The 23,337-nt window shown below is 39.1% G+C and overlaps 1 protein-coding gene across 1 annotated transcript in view; it reads left to right on the top strand.

The window, feature by feature from the left end:
* Positions 1 to 23,337, top strand: part of LOC128839936 (contactin-3-like) — a 240,889-nt gene that overhangs the window by 154,491 nt on the left and 63,061 nt on the right. The window contains exons 4-6 of the mRNA XM_054033283.1: positions 20,614 to 20,817; positions 21,159 to 21,261; positions 22,168 to 22,352. Coding sequence (XP_053889258.1) covers positions 20,614 to 20,817; positions 21,159 to 21,261; positions 22,168 to 22,352 — 492 coding nt within the window. The remainder of the gene's footprint in view (positions 1 to 20,613; positions 20,818 to 21,158; positions 21,262 to 22,167; positions 22,353 to 23,337) is intronic.

The raw sequence follows: 23,337 nt of genomic DNA, 5'->3' as shown, positions 1-23,337 counted from the left end.
AATCACACACCCCTAATTTATATAGTTATCTAGACAAAAGCCCTAGTTTAAATGAATTATTCCCACAAAAAAAAGTTCTTTTTCTGATATTGCTTGCTTTGTTCAGGGATCTGGTATAAACTATACTGCAAACCTTTTCTAGTATTGTATAGACAAGCCCTAAGGGAGACATCTCCCATAGGGTGTATTGCTTTCAGTGTTAAGCTTCAGAGAACACATGGAAAATTCCAAATTCTGCAGGTGAGAATTGAGTTAACTTGGCATAAAGTGACTTCCTTGCACCCAAATCCCTGGCCTTTAAATATCTGGGAATTTAACTGCTTTCAGATGTTAAACAGATCTCTTGTCTCTGGCTGCTTACTTGCCATTGAATTCTTTGTTATAAGCTCACCTGTTTAAGAGGGCCTTTTCTAACATGCCACTGTCCAGTAGCTGGCCCTGTTCATCTAGGAGGCACAACCAAGAGCAGCCCTGAAATGGCCATTGTTTGGCCTACAGCAGACATTTGCCTCTATCTTACTTCCTTTCCAGTCAGTAAACAATTGTTTGGGGGTAAAGTCGGGGGGGCTCCTGTTATATTTTCTCCTGGGTTTTCCCTTCTTTTGTCTCTGAGGATATCTTCACATTCCCATTCTCCTTCATTCTTCTCATCTATAATGCCCTGTCACCTGAGGGGCAAGAGCTGTAGATTGTTGGTGTTAGAAAATGTAAAAGACGATGCAAGTCTGACCAGCATCAGATGCCAAAAGACAGTAGTGGGGTAAGAACAGTAGTTGTAATTTCTGCCATTAGTGGCTTCTTCACCCCTAGAAGGTTCCTAGACAGTCTCATCTTCATCCTTACTCTGAGAGCATCTAACCTATAGTCTTTTTTGTGGAGTGGAGAATCACTGGTGCCAACCATTAGGAAGCACATACTGCTGGAAGAACAACCTCACCCTGCCAGGTATGTACAAGAGCAGTGACTCTGTCATAGCTTGGGAGCTAGGATACAGGATGTGACCTCATTGGAGTTACTCCTTGGTCCTGGGAGGTAAGGTAGTCCCTGTAGAATGTGTGCTGCCAGAGCTTTTCTATCTGCTTTTACCATTCTCACTCTCCTCCTCCCCTGCACATATCATCTTTATGCACCAGGAGTTGCATTTTGCCTTTCCCTATGATATTGGTAGTGCTGCTGCAATTTCTTCAGCAGGATCCTTCCATGTTGTCCCAGTCAGATTGGCAGAACTGCTGCGACACAGTCAGAGACCAAGGCAATGTCAACAAACTGAACATACACATCTTGTTTTGTGAAGTTAATTTGTAATTTTTAAAAAGTTTTGTTCCCTGCTTAAATTGTTCTAGGAGTACGTTTGTGTGGAAAAGGCAGACTTTAAGATCTTATGCTGGAGGAGAGGGGAAGGAGTCTCAATAACTCTGCATAACCTTTATATTGCTATAGCTGCACAAATTATCTTTAACATATGGAGGATGCGAGTAACCCAAGACAACTTGAATAAATTACAACAATTGTATACAAGAGACTATTGACAGTTCTGTTCATTAGCCTCGGGGCAGATATGTTTCTGCCTTGCAGGCAATGGCACGAGTAAGAGAGACCTGCTGATACCTCTGGGATCCTGAGGCATTTGATTGCATGTGGTGGGTGGGCGGTTTGTTGATCATGATCTCAAATTAGCATTTCAACAGCAGTTGCTGTTACTTTAATCCACTGGGCTGCTAAATTACTAAAACATTATTATCATTATCAAATACTTTTGTGTGCACAGTTTTAGGGCTAAATTCTGGTTGCCTTACTCACATGATTAGCCCTGTTGACGGCACTGTTCTTAATTCATACTCTGCCAACTGGACTACTCTTGTGAATAAGGCAAGTACGAGTTTGCCCTGTCTCTCACTTCCAGCATCGATAGATGCAGTCTTAATTGATAAATGAATGTATATTGAATGATATTGATCATTCTCGCTCATGGCTCATTATTTTAAAGACTTGGCATGTCGGTTCAAAAAGACGTGAGATTGCTTAAAATAGATAATTTACCGCTCATTAGTTAGTGTGACAAATCGTTCAATGAATAATGTCATGTCTGTTGCAAATTAGTATTTTCACATGCAAATTGATATTGCCATTTGGAGACCCATAAGTTCCAACAAAATACTTCTTCATGAATAAAATAGTGTGAAAACTCTCCTGTGCTGAGTAAGTATGTGTCAGGAATATTTTCAGACCTTTATTTTACCTAACTTTTGAATGCTCAAATACCATTTTGCAACAAAGTATAATCCAGCATATTTTTGTTTAATTTGTTAAACACATCAGACCTTTTTTGTGTGCGCATGTATGCACGTGTGATAGAACTGCAGAATTCAATGCAAATTCTGTTACTGTTATTTGGGCTATAAAGGGTCAAACGTTCAGCTAGCTGCAAATTGGCCTGACTTTGCACAAACCCACTTACACCCTTGTAACCAATTTTTCACACCCAACTGTATGTGCACTTAGAATAAATTGCACTTGGCACATACAAATCATGATATGGGTACCCCCTTGCTCAATTTTTGTACACAAAAAGGCATGCACACCCAGGGTAGTAAATTGAGTAATCAAAGGCCAAGTAAAATCAAAGACCAAAGCCTTAAAAATTGTATTCTGTAGCACTTCTTTAGCAGGTCTGCCTCTGCCATGTAGAAAAATTGTGTTCTACTTAAAAAATATAAATTGCAGTGGCCCTGATAGTATCATGATCATTTGCACAAATTTCAGATGACAGCCTGAAATCAAATGGGACCCAAGAGAAATTTATATTGGCCCATATAAGGTACAATAATACACGTTCACAGCTGGAATTTACATTGATTCTATGTGTCTATTTTTTCTCCTCACCAGCAACAAATCAGTGTTGACAAAGAGAAATAACTCCTCAGACACGCTCTAGCTGTGTTCTTCCCTTGAACTAATGCAGTCCTTCATCTTTTTCTTTTGACAAAACTGTATACTGGGTAGAACTGAAAGTAAATCTGACCAAAATCATCATATCTTTATTTGAGTGACGGTTGCACCCACTAGAGAGACAAGGTGGGTGAGGTAATACTTTTTATTGGACCAACTTCTGTTGGTGAGAGAGAAGAGCTTTTGAGCCAGGCAGAGCTCTGCTTCAGGTCTGGGAAAGGAATTCACAGCTTCAAGCAAAATGCAAGGTGGAAGAGATTGTTTAGCATGAGTGATTAGCACATATTGTAAGGGTCCATTCAAGGTAGAGTGGCGCGTTAACACCTCTGCAATCATGGGACAAAAAGAGGGAGTTAGTGGGTTACGGATTGTTGTAATAAACCATAAATCCAGGGTTTCTGTTCGGGCTATGATTTTTAGTGTCTCACAGAGTAATTAATTTAAGCTGGCAGGCTCATGTTTTGAAAATGTTGTGCAGGTTTCCTTTGAGGGTGGGGACCGATAAGGCAGATATAGAGTGATCACTTTGTGAAAAGTAAAAACAACAAGGAGTCCGTGTGGCACCTTAGAGACTAACAAATGTATTTGGGCATAAGCTTTCGTGGGCTAGAACCCACTTCATCAGATATGGAGTGGAAAATGCAGGAGCAGGTATAAATATTTGAAAAGATGGGAGTTGCCTTACCAAGTGTGAGGTCAGTCTAAGGAGACAATTCAATTCACAGTAGGATACGAAGGGAGGAAACATAACTTTTGTAGTGCTAATTAAAGTGGTCCATTTCGAACAGTTGACAAGAAGGTATGAGTAACAGTAGGGGGAAATTAGGTTTAGGTTTTGTAATGACCCAACCACTCTGTCTTTATTCAGGCCTAATTTGATGATGTCCAGTTTGCAAATTAATTCCCGTTTTGCAGTTTCACGTTGGAGTCTGTTTTTGAAGTTTTTTTGTTGAAGAATTGGTGCCCCCCTTTGTTCCCTCCCAGGAGTCGCCTATGCCCACAGGTGATACAGTGGTTTTGTCTTTTATCATTTTTCTGTGTGAGCTCATTTGAGAGCATAGTGATTGTCTGGTTGCACCCACATAGTTGCTATTGGGGCATTTAGTGCACTGGATAAGGTACACCACATGTTGTGATAGGCAAGCGTAAGACCCAGGGCTCTTTGAAAGGTGAGTAGTGGGGGGTGTTGATCATTGTAGCAGTAGAGATAAGTCTGCAGGTTTTGCATCTATTGTTCTCGCAGGGTCTGGTGCTGCTTTGAGTTGATGTGGCCTGGTGTGTGGGGAGCTTGCTTCTGATGATGAGCTTGGAGAGGTCGGGGGGTTGGTGAAGGCCAGAAGTAGAGGGTCAGGAAAGATTTCTTTCAGGATGGGGTCACCAATGTGTATGGGATGTAATTGTTTAATGACAACCCTTATGGACTCCAGTGTGGAGTGGTAGGTGACAACTAGGAGTGTACAGTCAGGGGGCCTTTATTTCTGTATTGAAGCAGGTTCTCTTGGGGTATTTGGGTGGTCCGTCCCATGATGCAATCTACTTCTCTGGTGGAGTGTCCTTGTTTGGTGAAGGTGGTTTTTAGTGTGCTAAGATATATATATCCCGGACTTCCTTCTCGGAGCATATTCTGTGGTATCTGTGTGCCTGGCAGAATGCAGAGTTCAGTCCTGGATCCGATACTATTCAGTATTTTCATTAATGTCTTGGCTAATGGAGTGGAGAGTATGATTATAACATTTTTGGATGACCCCAAGCCAGTAGGGGTTGTAAGAACTTTGGAGGACAGAATTAGAATTCAAGATGATCATGACAAATTGAAAAATTGGTCTGAAATCAGGAAGATGAAATTCAGTAAAGACATATTCGAAGTACTACACTTAGGAAGGAAAATTCAAATGCAGAACCACATCATGGGGAATCACTGGCTAGGCAATAGTGCTGCTGAAAAGGATCTGAGTGATTATAGTGGTTCACAAATTGAATAAGAGTCAAGAGTGTGATGCAATTGTGAAAAGGCTGATAGCATTCTGGGATCTATTAACAGGAGTGTCCTTTGTAAGACACAGGAGGTAAATGTCCCACTCTACTCGGCGCTGGTGAGGTCTCAGCTTGAGTATTATGTACCATTGTGGGCACCACACTTTAGGAAAGATATGGATAAGTTGGAGAGAGTCTAGGGGAGAGCAACAAAAATAATAAAAGGTTCAAAAAAACCTGATCTATGAGGAAAGGTTTAAAAAAAAAACAAACAACCTGGGTATGTTTAGTCTGGAGAAACGAAGGTTGTGTGGGGACCTAATAAGTCTTCGCATATGTGATGGGGTGTAATAAAAAGGATACTGATCAATTGTTCCCCATGTTCACTGAAGGTAGGACAAAAAGTAATAGGCTTAATCTGCAGCAAGGGAGATTTAGTTTAGATATTAGAAAAATCTTCCTCACTATAAGAATAATTTAAGTTCTGGAATAGGCTTAAATGAGGTTGTGGAATCCCCATTGGTTTTTAAGAACAAACACTTCTTACGGTTGCTCTAGGTAGACCCAGTATAATTGCCTCAATATAATGGGCTGGGTTTGATGACCTCTCAAGGTCCCTTCCAGCCCTACATTTCTATGATCCCATTATTCTACGTGCTAGACACTTTCTACACAGAGATGCATTCCCTGTCCATAAAAGCTTATGACACAGGATGACTATTTCAAGTTTGGGAGAAGAGGGACTAGACGGTAACACTGTTTTGTTTCAAATGCTTCACAAAATTTGAAATTCACAGAGACCGTTTTGTACATTAATATAAAAATGTTTGATGTAAAATCTCTACTCTCGCATTGCACAAAGGACTATGTGACTTATTGGATACCCTACATTCCCATGGTTTTCATAAGACATTGTTTGGACGTTATGCATAGATGGTGAAGGATGTTTTGTGGGTCGATGGGACACTAGAGGTTGATGATGCTAAGACTCACCAATAATGCCCCGTGTTGCCAACTCTCATGATTTTATTGGGAGTCTCACACTATTTGTTGTACTTAAAGCTCCACCTCCTAGAGTCAAATGATTACATGAGAATTTCAGTTTTCATTTAAAAAAAAAAAAAAAAAAAAAAAAAAGCAAGTTTCTAACCTTTGTGTTTGTTGAGAAAAATTGAAAATATAACCTGAGTGCACTCCAGTTGCTAATGCAAACCAAAAAGAATGCAAACCAAAAAGAACCCAAAATGTATTATTGTATGGAAATCTCATTTTTAAGCCCATCTAATGATTTTTGGGCTGCTTGACTCATGATTTTTGAACACTTGAGGTTGTCAGATACGCTGGAGACACTATGTAGTGTGCACTTCGGGGTGTAGTACCACCTGCTGCCATCGGCGGGAGTGCTGGTGGCACTAGAGCTGATTCAGTCAGCAATATACAGGGTTCCAACTAGAGATGAGTAGTGGGAGTCCCAGTAGTACAAGCTGCACAAAGCTGAGGAAGGAGGCAAGGGGCGGGGCTAATTCCGTGGGAGCAGGCATTAGGGGACATGTACAGGGATCCTTGTCGCCACAGCGAGGAAGACCACAGGGTCTCCCTGGCACATGTTGCCTGATGCCTGCTCCCAGAGTCCTTCCCTGCTGGAGCAAGTAGAGATGATTTCTGAGATGTCGGCGTGTGGGGCTCCTGAGGGTGGCAGGTGTGAGGTAGAAGGGTGAAGAGTTCTGAGGCTGTGGGTGAGTTTTCTGAGCTTGGGATGTTTTAGTGGGGGCAGGGTGGGGAAGAATGAGAGGCTGTATAGTAAGAGCTGGGTTGGAGGGGGAGAGGACAGGAATTGGAGAGAACAGTGAAGGGATCACACAAAAGAGAAGTCAACTAAAAACCATTTTCTCCTGCCCTGCCCTTTGCTGTAAAGCATCCCCCCTTTTTTTTTTCTGTTTGAAAAGGGAGAGAACGTGGGAAAAGGTACCCATTTTTCTTCCCACCTTCCCACCAACATCCCTTATCCTCCTGCAGATTGCTTTAGCTTTCCTCACCCCCTTTAAACACTTGGTACAGTGCCCCAGTCTCCTTCTTTCCATACGGAAGTTAGGACAGGATAGCTTACTGCCTGCAGCACTACCAATGATTTTGGGGCATCAGTTACCACTGGTGAGTAAAATAGTGGATACAGTTTGTGTTTTTATTGGGGTTATGCCAAGCAAGTCCTATTAAATCAATACAGGATTATTAAATGACGTTTGCCATGTGAGTCCTATTAAATGCTACAGCAGTACTTTGAAAATTTACCCTTAGATAATTTTCATTTGTTTATACAGCTAACATGTAACATTAATAAGAAATCAGATGTGGTTTAGCTGAGGAATGATCCAAAGCATTGTCTTTTATTATCTTCAAAATTATTATAGTGAGGAAGTAATTTGAAATACTTTCAACCATTGAAAAAGCACAACAGAGTTGTTAAAACAACAACAACAATGCTTGGAGCAATTCAAATATAAAATTGTGGGGAGGTGATTAACAGAACAATTTGTCATTTGAAATGGATCTGGCTAATGGGTATGTGTTTAAATATTGCTTTCCGAAGTGGTTTCTTACCCTAAAAGAATGCACAAAGTAAGAATAATATGCTCACATTTTTGAATGGCATTGCTAGTCTGAAACAATTAGTTCAGAAATGTGATAAAGAGAAACTAATACATCATCCCCTCACAGCTACAGGGTAAATGAAATTGGGTTTTTATTCAGTGGTAAAACCCAAATGTATAAAAGCATTTTGTTAGACCTTTTCATTAGCATTTTAGTTTCTCTCCGAGTGACAAGGAACATTTAACCTGTCAGCCAAGGAGCGCTTTTATGTTACAAGGTCACAAGTTTCATCCCTCTTTGGGATTTTTCACTCCTGGCCTATATCTAAATGACTGCAGTGGAAGCACTGAAAACTCACAGATCTCATTCCTTCTGTTAGAATACAAGGAAAGAACATTGTTGTGGGCATTCAGTTTTAAATAAATGGTAGCTAATTATCAAATCCCCATGTGTCTGAAGAGGCAAAGAAGAACAAGGGGTGCCAAATTGCCAAGTGCTTATGGTGTTTGGAATTTTACTTACCTTGTGTTATATGCATATGGCATTAATACATTTTCTAAATGAATGAAATGACGGTTCTTGAAGATAAATGTGTAATGAGGGTGAGCATAGACATTATTTTTTTTTTTTTTTAATTGCAGCCACATGCTGCTCTTTGAAGGTTTTAAGAAAACTTGGGGGGGGGAACTGCAATATGCTGTTATTACTGAGTGTCGCTCCCCCCCCTCTGTTTTTTCAGCTGCTTTTGCTAAGCAAATGTACCCTTCCAATAGAGCAGACACAGAACTGGTCTTAGAAGGTTTTGCAACAGGGATGAAAGGACACTGATGATGTCATCAGGCTGCTTTCTAGAGATTTCACTGAACGTTCATCTCTTCTGTGCTAATTGGCTGTCTGCTTCAAATGCCTTCCCTCGCAGTCTTTTCAGCTTAGCCTCACTGCACTTGCCCTTCATCCTCTTCCTCCCAGACCTATCCTCCCTCACCCCCTCTTTCTTTCTGTCTTTCTGTGTAGTTAATCCGCTCCCAACAAAACCCAACCTAGAAAATTAAAAAAGGAAATTCAAACAAAAAATCCATGGCACTAACTTAACATTTGCAAACTATCACTTTTATACCCCTTTCCCCTGTCCTCTTTCTGTCTTGTCTATGTAGACTGTGAGCAAATCAGAGAAGGAACTATCTACTGTTCTGTCAAGTATCAGGGGGTAGCTATGTTAGTCTGTATCCGTAAAAACTACAAGGAGTCTGGTGGCACCTTCTTTAAGGTGCCACCGGACTCCTTGTTGTTTTTATCTACTACTCTGTGATTGTACAGCACCAAGCTATTCTACTACTCATACATATCCTCTACAGGCAGCCCTACCAGTGTCTGTTTTGTGAAGGGCTTACGTGGGCACTTGGTCGAATCACATCACAGCCTCTGCATATCCCATGTGCAAGCAGAATCCGGTCTCTGGAAATTACCCATCTCTTCACTGCAATTTGAGTTCAGCCTCCCCATGCCTTTTTCTAACTAGGTTTAAGTCACTTTTGGTGTGAGCTAAAGGCAGTTTCCTAAGTCCTGATCTCTCTTTTACAATGCCTTGGTGGGATGTGTATTGTGCCCAGGCTTTGGCTTTTTTGTTAGTATTTCATTTGGCTTTGATCTTGTCGGATGTCTTAATTGTCCTTGATAGTTTTGTGTTCTAGCTCTTTTTTGGAGCACACTGTGTGCTTGGAGGTGGGGACTGGACACTTTATGAATACAGTTATGATGTTTTATATTATGGCACCTGATTAATACACTGAATGAGCTCTGAAGAGACGAGTGTGGTGTTACCCATTTATGAATGAGTGGGGAGGTGCTAGAGGTCAAATGGGCAGTGTTGCTACTGGAAAATCAAGATCAGCTCCTTCTTTTCCCCAGGATCAGACATGAGGCTAGATTAATTCTTCAATTTCACTTCACATAACACTTTAGTTTGAAGCAAAAGACTCAATTTCAACCAAAACAATGCATTTCAACATTCTTACTAAGAATTTAGGGTTAAACATTCAACAGGTTACATGGGTAATTGCTCACACGACTTTCATTGTTTTGTTTTCTTTTTGTGGGAGTTGCATGCCTAATAATCTGCATAACAGGCTGAAAATTCATCTTTTATATTTTATCTGCAAAACAATTCACTTTTTATGCCAGAAAGATTAATGATTTACATTAGTTTCAAATCAAAACATTTCCTTGGTACTCTGGGGAGTTTCAGTGTACAATTTCCATATTCTGCGTAGTTGGAAACAGAATGATCAGATACGAATTTCCATCATGCAATAGAGGGAAGGGCTACTAAAATGATCAGAGGAATGGAAAATCTATTCTATGAGATAAGACTTAGGGAGCTTGGCTTGTTTTTAGCCTAACAAAACAAAGCCTGAGGGGAGATAGGATGGGGCTCAATAAATACATCAGTGGATAAATACCAGGCAGGCGTGACGGAAATAGAATTAGGAACTCGGGGGAGGGGAGGAGGCACTGGCACCCAAACCGTAGCCCGGCTCCCGAGACCCAACTGCCTGCTCCGCCTCATCCCTCTCATCGCTCGCCCTTAAAAAGTGGAAGGGCATAGCCCTCTGCAGCATGTGGCACGGTCACATACTGGTTTAAAGTAGAGTAAATGGTGGAGTCTTTGTAACTTGAAGTCTTTAAATCATGGTTTGTGGACTTCAGTAACTCAGCCAGAGGTTATGGGATGTATTACAGGAGTGGGTGGGTGAGGTTCTGTGGCCTGTGATGTGCAGGAGGTCAAACTAGATGATCACAGTGGTCCTTTCTGCCCTAAAGTCTAGGAGTCTTAAATCCAAAATGTAAATGAAATCAACCAAAAGAAGAGGGCAGCATAAATAGTGTTGTTAGGCTTTCAAAAGAAAGTCTCCACATTTAATTTGTACAAATGTAATGAGAAGGGGAAAGGACACAATTATTTTATCCACTTAATCTGTGCCCCTTTTGTTCCTAAAAGGGTAAATTTTTTGAAAACACTGCACAGGGGTTTCTATTTGGTAGATGTGAGTGGAGATGGTATCCAGTAATGGTTCCTGTTTCACTTTATTGTTGATAAAATAACTACATGCATGAGCACAATTCTGGAATCCCCACAGAGGTGCTAATTCAGTTTCCAACTGAAAGTAATTGGGTCTGTTTTCCTTTTTCTGTCCTTAAGAGTTATGAGTGCTCAAGGAATGCAGCGTCAGGCCCTGCTTGGAAATACTCTTTATTTGCACTCAGCCTGTTGTGAGTCCTTGTCATATATGCAGTTACACAGGGCATCTCATTTAGGCAAGTGGCAGACATGACCGGTAACCCTTCTACGCACACATCATACATCATTTGAAAGCTTATTATGTCTACTTTAAGATGAGGTATGATGTGGATCTGTCTAGTGGTGCCTTTACCATAGAAATGGGGATAAACAACGACATTATCACTTTGTTAAAATGACTTTTCAATATTTACGTTAGTTTCTGTTAGTTTAATGACTCCGTGTATTATTTTAAGACATAACATTGGTTTATTTGTGACCTCAAAGCACTGCAACAACAATCTTAAAATCTAATAAGAATTTGTACAGGTATCATTGAAATCTAATAGTGCTGGTGACATCATCATTATCTTGTTCATCACTATAATCTCTGGACAGTGTGTGGGTTACTACAGTCTTCACTGCCTTGGTATGTACACAGTTCTGTGCAGGGACCATTGTTCTGACTACAGGCACAGTTGATATTGCAGTAACCCCTACAGGCATAGGCATAATTAAGATCTCGTAGAAGGTCTGATGCCGTTGGGTCCCTGAAGAATACAGGAAATAATTCATCCCTTTTTTTTTTTTTTTTTCATCTATGTTGCAATGATGATCCAATATCTGGTTTATCTATGTGTGAAGACATCCAAATCTTTGTTTGCTAAGATGTTCTTTTGACACGCTCTTCAAAACTGTCCTCGCATGGTGGGAGTTTGGCCGGTGACTTGTCCTTTTTGATGGCTAGATTGTGGTGCAAGCAATTCAGGACTCTGTTGGTCTCCTTTTTTTTCTCACTCAGGTCATACAGCATTGCTACCAAGTTCCTTGCAGCAGAAATTGCAGCTTGTCCGACACTCTTCCCCAATTTGGCAAGATCTCTGAAGCAGTAAGATCCCATTGTTTTGACAACATTAAACACATTTTTTTTCTCAATGCTGGATAGTGATGGCACAGAGTCGAATCTTTGAAATGCACGTACAGCAGGAAGTATGTTGCAGAAGTCAGGAGCGAGTGCATCACAAATTGCATGCATAGGTCTGAAGAGATATTTGTCAGTTGTGCTGGTAATGGTGCCTGTTTCAATCCACATGTTGTCCATGTGTTTCATTTTTGGAAAGTAGTGAACAGCCAGGACTAAACCGTGTATCAGGTGACCTAATTACTATGGATCCTTTGACACCAAGAGACCCCAAAGCCATATTGGCACATACAACATGCAGAAGCATGTGTCTGTTTCCTCTTGAGTATAAAACAAGGCTTGGTCTTCAGCATTTGTGTGGATGAAGAACTTTGCTACTTTACCATTGGAAAAGCCTCCAGCAGGAAGGAATGTTTGTGTTGGGTGTGTTCCTACACACTCAGGTACATTTTGAACCATATATTCATAGAAGAATTTTCAGAGTTGTTGTCAAACATTTTAAGGACTTTGATTATAAAATTAACTTTGTCAGATCCTTTTAGGACCTGTCTCAAATACTCAGCAGCCTATTCATAGAATATGTGGAATTTGTCTCCATCTGTACAAAAGCTGTGGACTCTCTCATGTACAGTGTGGATTCTTTCCTGCAGGCTCTCAACTCATGGATTGTTTCAGTGCAGTGCTGTGATAACTTTGGAACTGTTCAATACTATGCACTCCTCAGCTGAGAAGCACCTTCTCTGAATGTTTTCTTGGGGCACAAAAGTAACTGACCTCTGAAAACTACAATCACCTGGCTTTGGATAATATTCTGAGGCTTTCATTTTGGCTATTTCAGATTGAAGAATGGAAGCAGCATTATATAAAACCGCTTGTTCATTTGAAAGCTGTTTATCAGGCTCACTCAGCAGAAGAACATCCACAAAACATTTGGATGACTTAAGTTCCTGCTTCATTTACTTGCAGCTAGGATAGCATCAGCTAATGTTATTGCACTGCATAGAACAATGGTGGACTTGCCTTGTCCATGCTGTTCATGGAATGAAATTGCAGAACCAGTCTTTTTTTCTAATCTTGCCTGTAATTTGCTACTGGAATTGCTTGCAGTTTCTCTGTCTGAGGGATGTAGGGCATTATAGTTGTGTAGCAGCGTGGACAGGAGAAGAGCCTTCTTGTTGTACATAAGATCATTGTCTACCTCTCCAATCAGCTGATAAAATGCATTGGCATAAGGGGACTGTATTGTTGCAGGGTAACTAGATAGTTTTGCTTTAAGATTTGTTTTACCCGAGTAGGAAAAAAGGCATGTTGAGAGATAAACTGCATGCTTAGCGCTCAAGTTTTCCACAGATATTCTGCGTAACATGTCATCATCTCCTTTTTGAAGTGTTGCCTCCCTTAAATTGGTTGTTCTCTCATATGTTTGTATTTTATGAAGTTTCTTGTCTTTTTGTGTGTTGCTTTTCTCAAGCAAGCAAGCAACGCAACAAGACCAGTCAGTGGAGGACGTGCTTGCTCTGGTGGTTGATCATGATGCTCTCTGATCAGATTGAGTTCAATACAGCTCTGACATGTGCCAAATTCGACTTGCTTGTGTGTTTCTGAGAGCAAACCCTGTGATAGGGTATTGGTGGCACATCAGCTAAACTCATTCAGTAGCTGCCTATACAATTCATCTCTCTTGGCTCCAGCTGACAGCATCACAGAATTCTCTCCAGCACTGGTGGCTATTGATACTTGCATTCTTTTGATTTTCTTGACAAATAACACATTTTTCAAAGTTTGTGGTGAGCCTTTTGCTCTTTGATGTAAGCTTTAAGGGGTTTGTATCCTCCACGTTTTCCTATTCTGTAATTCCCTGTAGAGGTAAAATTCCCAAAGTATATTGGTAACAGCACCATCACTACTGCCATTTTTCATTTTGTACAACTATGCAGATTTGTGCTAAATTAGATTTCAATTTTAGTATCAAAATTGCCATTTTTGTTTAGTGAGCACTTTGACTGAAGCCCAGTATGAAGCTGTGTATTGCCATCTGTAACACTAATACTCACCTGTGCATAAATGTGTCTGAATTAAAAAGCTAGTTTCTAGAATATTTCAAAGACTAGTACTTCATGTATAGGAAATTACAAATTTAAGCCTTCTACCAGACACACTAAATGCTACATTTTTGCCATTTACTAAACAGCTTAATCATTTCTGGAAAAAAAATACTTTCCCAGACCCATACAGATCTTTTAATACATTGTTGTTTGGTAGCTTTGACTAATAAACGCCACATTACGGGATTGAAATTAATGGAAACAATAAAAACTGTAGTCTTAGTCATGTTGCAGTGTTTCTGGAACTGTTCGAAAATGCCACTTTTTCATATTGGGTACCATTGTTTCGCCTACAGGCTTATGGCACCATTTGACAGCTCCTCATCATACCGCATCTAAATATACATAAAATAAGCTTCCAATTGAGATATGATGTGAGAGGTGTGTACAAATGGGTACATTAAACTCCCCTTATATGGCCCTTTTTGGAGAATTGTCACATGCCTACTTGTCATACAATGCTTTCAAGCTGATATGCAGACAAGTTGGTTGTCACCCCTCCAGACCTTCAGGCAATTTTCACACATCCTTAGAAAGGTTGCATGAGAGAGCCTGGCAATGTGTCAGTGGAAGTAGCTGTCGCCTTAACAGGATTTTCAACTGGATTAAAACTGTTTTGAAGTTACCTATAACTACGCTTTACATATCCCATCTATGGTGGTAGGGATCTAATATGAGTTCATTAACACCTTTTCTTCATGCCTGCGAGTAATAGGGTGTTATATTTGGGTCTACAGCTATAATGACTACAGGAAGTGTGCAGGAATTTGCATTGTATTTTACATCAATAATATACTGTCAGCTTTTCTTGAGTCCAGTGACTAAAAATATGAAGGCAGATCATAGAATCATAGAAATGTAAGACTTGGAGGGACTTTGATAGGTCATCTACCTTACACTGAGCAGGGCTAAGTATTATCTAGAACATCCCCGACAGGTGTTTGTCTAACCTGTTCTTAGAAATCTCCAGTAACTGAGATTCCTCAATCTCTGTATGTAATTTGTTTCTTCTGAGCTCTCCATTCCACTTGCATTTGCTGGTTTATGTGGAAAATCTGATGTTTCTCCATTTAACACTGTGATTATGATGCAGTTAGCGTCAGAAAAACATCTGCCAAAATGTAAAAGACAGATGGGTGCATCTGTAGACAGGAAAAAGTGTTGGGTCTGACCTGATTTTTCTGTGGATTTTAGCTTGCTTTCTAATAAATAGTGAAGTCTACTATTCCCTAAGGATTGACTGTTTCTTTACTGTGCATTGTGTCTTCCAAATGCCCCTGTTACAATCCATCTTGTGCTGCATCAAGGATATGTGGGGGTTGCACCTCACAAATCCTTAATCCATCATGAGTCTTTCTCCATATGGTCTTGAAAGCACAGTGTCGTGATATGAACATAGTGGAGGCACCTGGAATAAAAACACAGATGTTGGAAGGGAGATAAAACCTCATGCCAGTCTGCACCTGCAAGGCAGGGGGGAGGGATGGAGTGTAGTGGCAAATTATCCCACATCTGCCTACTCTGGGGTTTCTTGTACTTTCCTCTAAAGCATCTGTTACTGGGCACAAGATGAGTCTGATCCATGATAATTCCTATATTGATGTTAGATAAAGAAACCAATCAGAGACAACATTTAATTTTTTTTAAATAATTTAAAACCCTGGAGATGATTCTCAAAGAAGAGGAAAAGGATGAAAATGAGGAACAGAGGCCCAAAATCTTTCCCTTCATCCCTACTCATGGCGTCAACAACACTTGAAGGATAAAGAAAGCATCATTAGACTGGCTGAAAAGTTTCTAGCTAGTAAGACTGCTAAAGCATATGGCAAGAGAAACCTTTTCTTTGAATTCACTTCGCTTGTTAAATTAGGTATTAACTTGCATTTTACCTTTTTATTTCTTTATAACCAATTCTGACTTTTAAGGCTCATTACTTATAATCACTTAAAAATGTATCTTTCTCTAGTTAATACATTTGTGGTGTTGTTTTATCTAAACCAGTGTGTGTTTGGATTAAGTATTTGGGAAACTTCATTTGAGATAACAAGGTTTGAGCTTATTATTTTCTATTAATGAAATGACAGACTTTATATGAGCTTGCATTGTCCAGGAGGATGCTGGACAGTACAAGATGCACATTTCAGGGGGAAGGTCTGGGACTAAGAATCTGCTGGTGTTACCCTGCAAAGTAATTCATAAGTGGCTGATTATAGCACTTATAAAATATAGCTGAGAATGATTTACATGCTGGAGGCTATGTGTGAGCAGACCAGCAGTGGTTGCTGTCACAGCAAAGCAATGTAAGAGGCACCCAAGGTAAGAGGCACCCATCAGTCCAGATTGCACCCTGGGGAATGTCACAGCCTTAAAACACTGGAATTTCAGTCACTTCCTCAGCTTGCTTTCTTAGTCGTCTGAGCCCAGCTTAGCGTAGGGTTGGCACTTGGAACTCATAACCTTGCTGTACACAGTAGATCAAAGCTTCCGCAATCTCACTTCCTGATGGCTGTATAGACATACCCATCACTTAGGTGCTTTTGAAAATTGTACTCTTAAATTCCTAAGTGACAGAAAATGACAATGCTAGACTAGAAATATTATGCTGATTAAGACAATTTTATCTTTAAATTCTCTAGACTGTATACATTTAAACTTGGAAGCTTTGTAATTGAACTGTTATGTATATGCAGTGCCTAGCACAAAGGGGGACTTGATCCCAGATGGGGTCTCTCGATGCTATTGTAATATGAATAATAATAAAATAGGGATAAATAATGCTGAAAAATTGACTGAAGTAATCATACTTGGAGAAAAACTGTGGAAATAAGCCACGATCTAAACAAATAAAAATTAAAAATTGAGTAGTAGCTATAATTCTCTATGCCTTATGCCCCTTGTAGTCTCAAGAAAGAAAAAACTGTATGGTTGAAAACAGAGCATTGGATCTCTGAGGAAACCTAAAAAAGGCTGCCTTACTTTCATTTATAACAGTAGAAATATAATGGACAGGAAAGAAGAGATTTTATGTCACTAGAGGTACAGTAAGAGCAGCAAAAGGCAAGCAGAGCAAATGTAATAAGTCACAGAACAAGTTATTTAATATGAATTTATTGGGGAAAAATACAGTTTTGTTAGGCAGCGTAAATATAAATGAAATACCAGCTATGGGGTGCTGGGAAAAGGAACGTTGTAGTTCATTTTTAAAAGAATCAATGAAAATTGCTGTTGAAAGGACAGTTAGGATTTATTCATAGTATGTCTATATGTCTGATCAAACTGGGATATACTGGGCCTGACTGTTGTCCTCTGTCACAGGAGTAATTATTGACTTGACTGAAGTTACTCCTGCTTTATGCCAGGGTAATGCGAGCCGAATCAAGCCTCTGCTTTTTACACTAAATATCCAAATACTTATTTTTTGCTTTAGTGTCTTTTTCTGGAGGAAAAATAAAACGGATTTCATTAAAGCAGAGTCAACAGAAAACAGTTTTACAAAAGAATCTGCTTTATAATTTACTTTAAACAACATTTCTTTTAAGGATAGGATGTAGGTGGCTGTGTTTAGTATCTCGAACTGCTGAAGAGAAACAATTACATCTGAAGAGACTATTCAGAATGATTTTACAATGTCATACTAATTATCTAACTTCTGCAGCTTTCAGTATAAAACAAGCTATACTGTGATAATAAAGTTAGTTAACTCGTTGCTTTAACAAAATGAATACTTATGCTTCTATCCTTTATTAAACAGAAATTTCCCCACATTAGAAATTATTCCCTCCCTATTGTGAAAAACATTAGTATTTAACAGGGCTGAAATCAATAGGGCTGTGTGGAAATGAAATAAGATTCTGTAGGAAGTTCTCTGTTTTTATCAGTTTTATGAATCATCCTATAGAATTCTATAGCAATTATATAATTCTTTATAAAATTCTATAGGGTGCTTTTGAAAACTAATTACAGAAATGTCACTATTTCATCTCATCCTATAGGACTTTTGCATACACTCCTGAACACTAGGTAAATTGAAGAGTCTGATCTAAAGTCTGTGTCTCTTGCCCATCTCCAGCATTAAACTATATAAGCGAAGGAACATCAGAGTTTTCTCTGCTGTTTTAAATCAGGATTGGAAGGCAATACACTCAAGACTCTCAGTAAGAAAGGGATGATGTAGCAGATTGGGGAAGAGAGGTAAAGGAAAACAGGGAAGAAAATAATTCAGACCAGAGACAGAAGGAAGGGGAAAGGTGAAAACATGGTATGAGGATAAAAAGGCAGAGCAAAAAGGGAAGCTCAAGCAGGATAAGGAATGAAGAAATCAAATAGGTAAAAGGACATACAGTTTGATTTTTTTCTGTTTTATTATGCTCCCCTGTTGTAAAATCAGAACGGGTTTGGTTTATTTTATTTTAATTTTTTTTAAGCATGTCGGTAGGCAAACTGATGCAACCCTTTGCTTCTGGAAAGGTGCGGATGACCTTGATTCAGCATAGTTTTGGGACCCCTCTTTAGTCCTTTTGGGGGGACCTTAGGTGTAGCTGAGGAAGCTTCACCTTAGGAGCATTGCATTTCACTTCCAAAGGTCGCATTATGCCTAGCTTGAACCCAACAGGAAGCTTGTCAATGTGAAAATATGTCAATGTCAGAGCAGTTTTAAAGAGCCCCGCAGTATCAGAAAGGGAATAAATGTATCAAAGTTCAGTCGCTCACATACAGTGAATGTCTCTTTGTCTTCGAAAGCAGTAGTCTGGGCTCAGTGCTGCCATGTTTACTTATGCTGTGTGGTAGTTGAGCAGGCACAGAGTGAGGCATTCCACAACAGTGGGTTTTATCTAGTCCCCTTTTTCTATAAGATAAGGTGGGGACGCATGGGCTGATTTATAATATTTTGCACCCTCTTTGTAGTTGCGTTCCTTGCTATACCTCCTCCACCCTGCTCTGGTCTCCTGGCCTATCGTGTAAGGTGCACTCATTTTATATGCCTAATGGACACAGGTTACCCTTCTTCCCCACTTCTCATAAAGTTGGATACATGATATTGTAGAACAATTGCTAAGTATACAGAGGGGCACACTTTCAAAGGCGCTCAATGTTGACCTAACTCTGGTCTCTTTGAAGGTAATGATAAAATTCCCATTGCCTTAACCTGGGAGAACTAGGCTCTTTTAGGTAAGTTTTAGCCCATATATAGATTTTAAGGTCGGAAGGGACCATTGTGACTAGCTAGTCTGATCTCCTGCATGACACAGATCATAGAATTTTGCCCACTATATTCTTGCATCAACCTCAGTTAGCTGCCTTCCTCACTTAAGCAAAATTCCCTTTAAAATCAGTAAGACCGTTGCTCCGCCATGCTCCTTTGAATCAGGCTTTAAATCCTTGTCTACAAAGAAGAGTTGTATTATTTATACTGATGTATTATATACATATGGTTATATCAGTATTGTAGCCTGCTATAGGGGGGAGGGGGAGGGCTAGGGCTAGGGCTAGGGCATGGGCCTGCTAAACCCAGGGTTGTGAGTTCAATCCTTGAGGGGGCCACTTAGGGCTCTGGGGTAAAATCAGTACTTGGTCCTGCTAGTGAAGGCAGGGGGCTGGACTCAATGATCTTTCAAGGTCCCTTCCAGTTCTAGGAGATAAGATATCTCCATTAATTTATTTATCTATAGATTATATATTAATTATATTGATTACTTAAGAATTCACAATAATCACACTGAGGTTTGGCAGATTCTTGTCCGAAGATCAGGACCAGTGTTGTTAAAACTACTGTTCAGTTGGGAACCCCGACATGCACAGTTGCAGCATTCACACTTTAAGAACCCTTCTGCATTTACTGTAGTTTATTAATACATTTAGCAAAGTTACAATCACTCTAACCGAGCAAGCTACTTAGAGATAATACCGCATGTAAATCTGAACATCCATCTACAAAGTTCATAGGCCTCAATCCTTATGCTAACTGCTGAAGCCAGTGTCTTACAGGCTAAAGCTCTAAATGCCCCATGGGCTACAGTGTAACTCTTCTGTGTGGGGACACTTACACTGGGATAAATGTCCACATGGGGTTGCGGGGGTATAAATAGTCTGGTTTAAATTCACACCTTAGGTTATACTGAAAAACTTTTCTGTTTAGGCAAGGGATTATCCTCATATAAAGAGACTTATACTAAAAGTTCATTAGGTCTCTTGGGTACATTCTTTCAGTAATGAATGCCTCCTAATATAACAAAACCCTAACACTTGAAAACAACATTCAGGCTCAATAGAAAGCAAAAGGTCTTGCTGTTAACATTGTCTATGACTTTGCTAATGGAGGGAGTTTAAATTTTAATAAAAGAAAATGAAACATAATCCATCCCATTTTGATGTCTGCTTTGTATTACTCAGTACATAAATATTTTAATAATTTGCTTTAGTCCAACTTCTCCCATACATATCATCTCCAGTGTTGTGACATTGTTCTTCTGATTCCCTGTTCTCTTGGAACTCGTTGGGAATATAGTTCTAAGAATTATGTTAAATTTGCACTCTTTCTTTTGATAGCTGCACTGAAAGGATCACTACATGCACATCTATGGATTTCTAATTAGCTGTGTGCAAAGAGGTATAATGTCTATATAAATTGTCCCGGGTAAAATGGCCAATCCTTCCTAGTTGCAGCATAATTAACTACACCCTGATACCAGTATTTGCGAGAATATCGTACCTGCCAGTAAGAAGCCCACTTCTTGTGCTATCAGGCAGACTGTGTGTATTACATTCCTATTTCTTTTCTTTTTTTAAACACAAATTAGAACTGTCATTTGCTTGGATCTTCAATAAATATCCATCATTTGTACAAGAGGACAGTCGCCGATTTGTATCTCAAGAGACCGGGCATCTCTACATAGCTAAAGTGGAGCCATCAGATGTAGGAAATTACACCTGTGTTGTGACCAGCACTGTAACAAACACCAGAATTCTCGGTTCACCAACCCCTCTAGTGCTACGCACAGATGGTATGACTTCAGTCTGAAACTGTATGTTGATTAAAACTGCTATCTACATACACATAGTATCTGGTGCATGCATTTTTCAGATGTAGAGTAATCTTTCATGCATATCAAGAATAGTAGTTTCTAATCAAAAGATTCATGCTGACTTTGAACTACTTTACTGTACACTTAAATTATTTGTCTCATGGGAAGAAAATCCCGAGGCCCACAAGTTTTTTTTTAAAACAGTGTGCATTTGATCAGATGAGATGGATATGTTGAACCTAACTTGCTGTAATGCTAAAGAAAAAGACAGAGCTATACAAATAAAAACTACTGATCTTTGTTCTTCTCATAATTAACAGGTGTTATGGGTGAATATGAACCCAAAATAGAAGTTCAGTTTCCTGAGACACTTCCTGCAGCTAAAGGTTCAACAGTGAAACTGGAATGTTTTGCCCTAGGAAAGTAAGTTCTTATACACTTTATTAAAATTAAAAACATGTATATAGGCAACATAGCAATTTAAATGAGACTTCAAGTTACCTTGAATAAAATCAATATGATGTTATACTGATATTTATTCAAACCATCTGTGGCATGCGAACACACGCAGAATTCTCATTGTACTGTTAACTGATGCTGTCATAATACTTCTTTTCTTTGACATTGTAAATATCCATAAAAACAATTTCTTAGCACATCATCATAGTTCTTTCCTCTTATCCAAACTTAGTCCCTTCTGCTCTTCACAAAAGACTTCACACAGTCTTAATTTCTGCAAATGTATTTGCCAGTTATTCTATGGGTTATTTGATGAGAGCTTTGCCAAGTATTCATGATTTAGGGTGTGAGACTGGCAACCTAAATCACATAGTACTGCTTGTACTTATTCACTAGGTGACTGAAATTTTTAAAATCAGAGAATTAATGAACAGCAACTGAAGAATGCAAATTTCAAAATTGATTAGCCTCATCCTATCTTTCTTCCCATGGAAGTCAATCATAAAACTGCCTTTGACTTTACTGGGAAACCAACACTAAGATTTTTTGAAAATCCTATCCTAAAGTATTTCTGGAGTGAAACTACTGGGATTTGTAGAAAGTTTTACAAACACGAAACAGTCATCCAAATTGGTGTGAATAATGGACAATCTGCCAACACAAATAATAGTGAAACAAACACAATGCATATATTTGCAAATCAGTTTCTTCAGTGTTCCACCATCTCTAATATATGATAAAATTGACTACAAACTTTTTTTCTTTAGTCAGTTTTGAGGTTATAATTTCATATTATGTATATAATGTTGTCAAATGAGTGTTTTTAAGCAAACTTTTTAAAAGTAACTAATCCCATAACTTTCTTTTTAGCCCGGTGCCTCAGATAAACTGGAGAAGAACTGATGGCCTGCCATTTCCAAGTAAAGTAAAGTTGAGGAAATCCAATGGCATGATTGAAATTCCAAATTTCCAGCAGGAGGATGCAGGCCTCTATGAGTGCATTACTGAAAACTCAAGAGGGAAAAACATTGCAAGAGGACGTCTCACCTATTATGGTAGGAACCTTTCATCATTACAAAATAAGAGGCAATTTACGTAGGACAGACTATGGATACATGGTTTAATACAGTATCCTAGAATTCCTGCAGTTGAGAAGAAGAGAATCTCCACATCCAGTTTTGAAGGGTTTTTTTTTTTTTTTGCTTAAACAGGCTTTATTCCAAGAGAAACAATCTTTAAAGCTTCAAAAATAGGAAATGAGGGCTTTCTCCTGCTCAGAACAGTCCATGTTCAAGAGCACTCCTGGAAGTGGTATGGGAAGAATTATATTTAATGAATTGGCTGTTGCAACAGAATAGTTAATTACCTAAAGCGCTCTTTTTTTTTTTTATACCGTCATTGATGAATAGGTCAAAGCTTTCCAATGGCCGTAATTGTTTTGCATACTACATGTGGAAGCCAGACTTCCGTTTAAACAAATAAGCTGATTTTTGAGGATCCTTTTGGGATTATCAAATCATATTTACAGGAAAATTAAATTCCCTCTTGGTTTAGAAAAAATGATTCCCCAATACTCTCAAATCCTTTGCGTTCGAAAGGACCAATTAGGCTTTAAGATGAATAAATAAATTAGGGAATGTACTCTAACTTAGAAAATGAAGAAACGTGGAATTTAATAGCTGGAGAACAGCTACAGTCTCTTGTGCATTTAAAACTATACAGCCTATTGAATATCAACAATGCATATTGGTGTTTTCTTAATGGTAAAGTGATTTACAGGCAAACTGGCAATTGACAATTTTTGTAAAAGTCAAATCTCAGCCAATGTAATTTTCCTTAGGAGTAGCAATTAAACGAATGTTTCACTGTACGCTATGAAGTGTTTACTTCATGTAAGATTATTTTAACAAAGATGCAAAAGTTGTATATACAAGGTTAGAATGTAGACTCAAAGAAGATCACAGAAATATTCTTTTCAGATGTTTATGCTTTGATACAGCACACAAAGCGCTACAGCATAGACTTCCTGAATTTTGATTC

Source organism: Malaclemys terrapin, chromosome 7 (genome assembly GCF_027887155.1).
Source record: "Malaclemys terrapin pileata isolate rMalTer1 chromosome 7, rMalTer1.hap1, whole genome shotgun sequence".
NCBI lineage: Eukaryota > Metazoa > Chordata > Testudines > Emydidae > Malaclemys > Malaclemys terrapin.
This window is presented reverse-complemented; position numbering and strand designations above follow the sequence as displayed.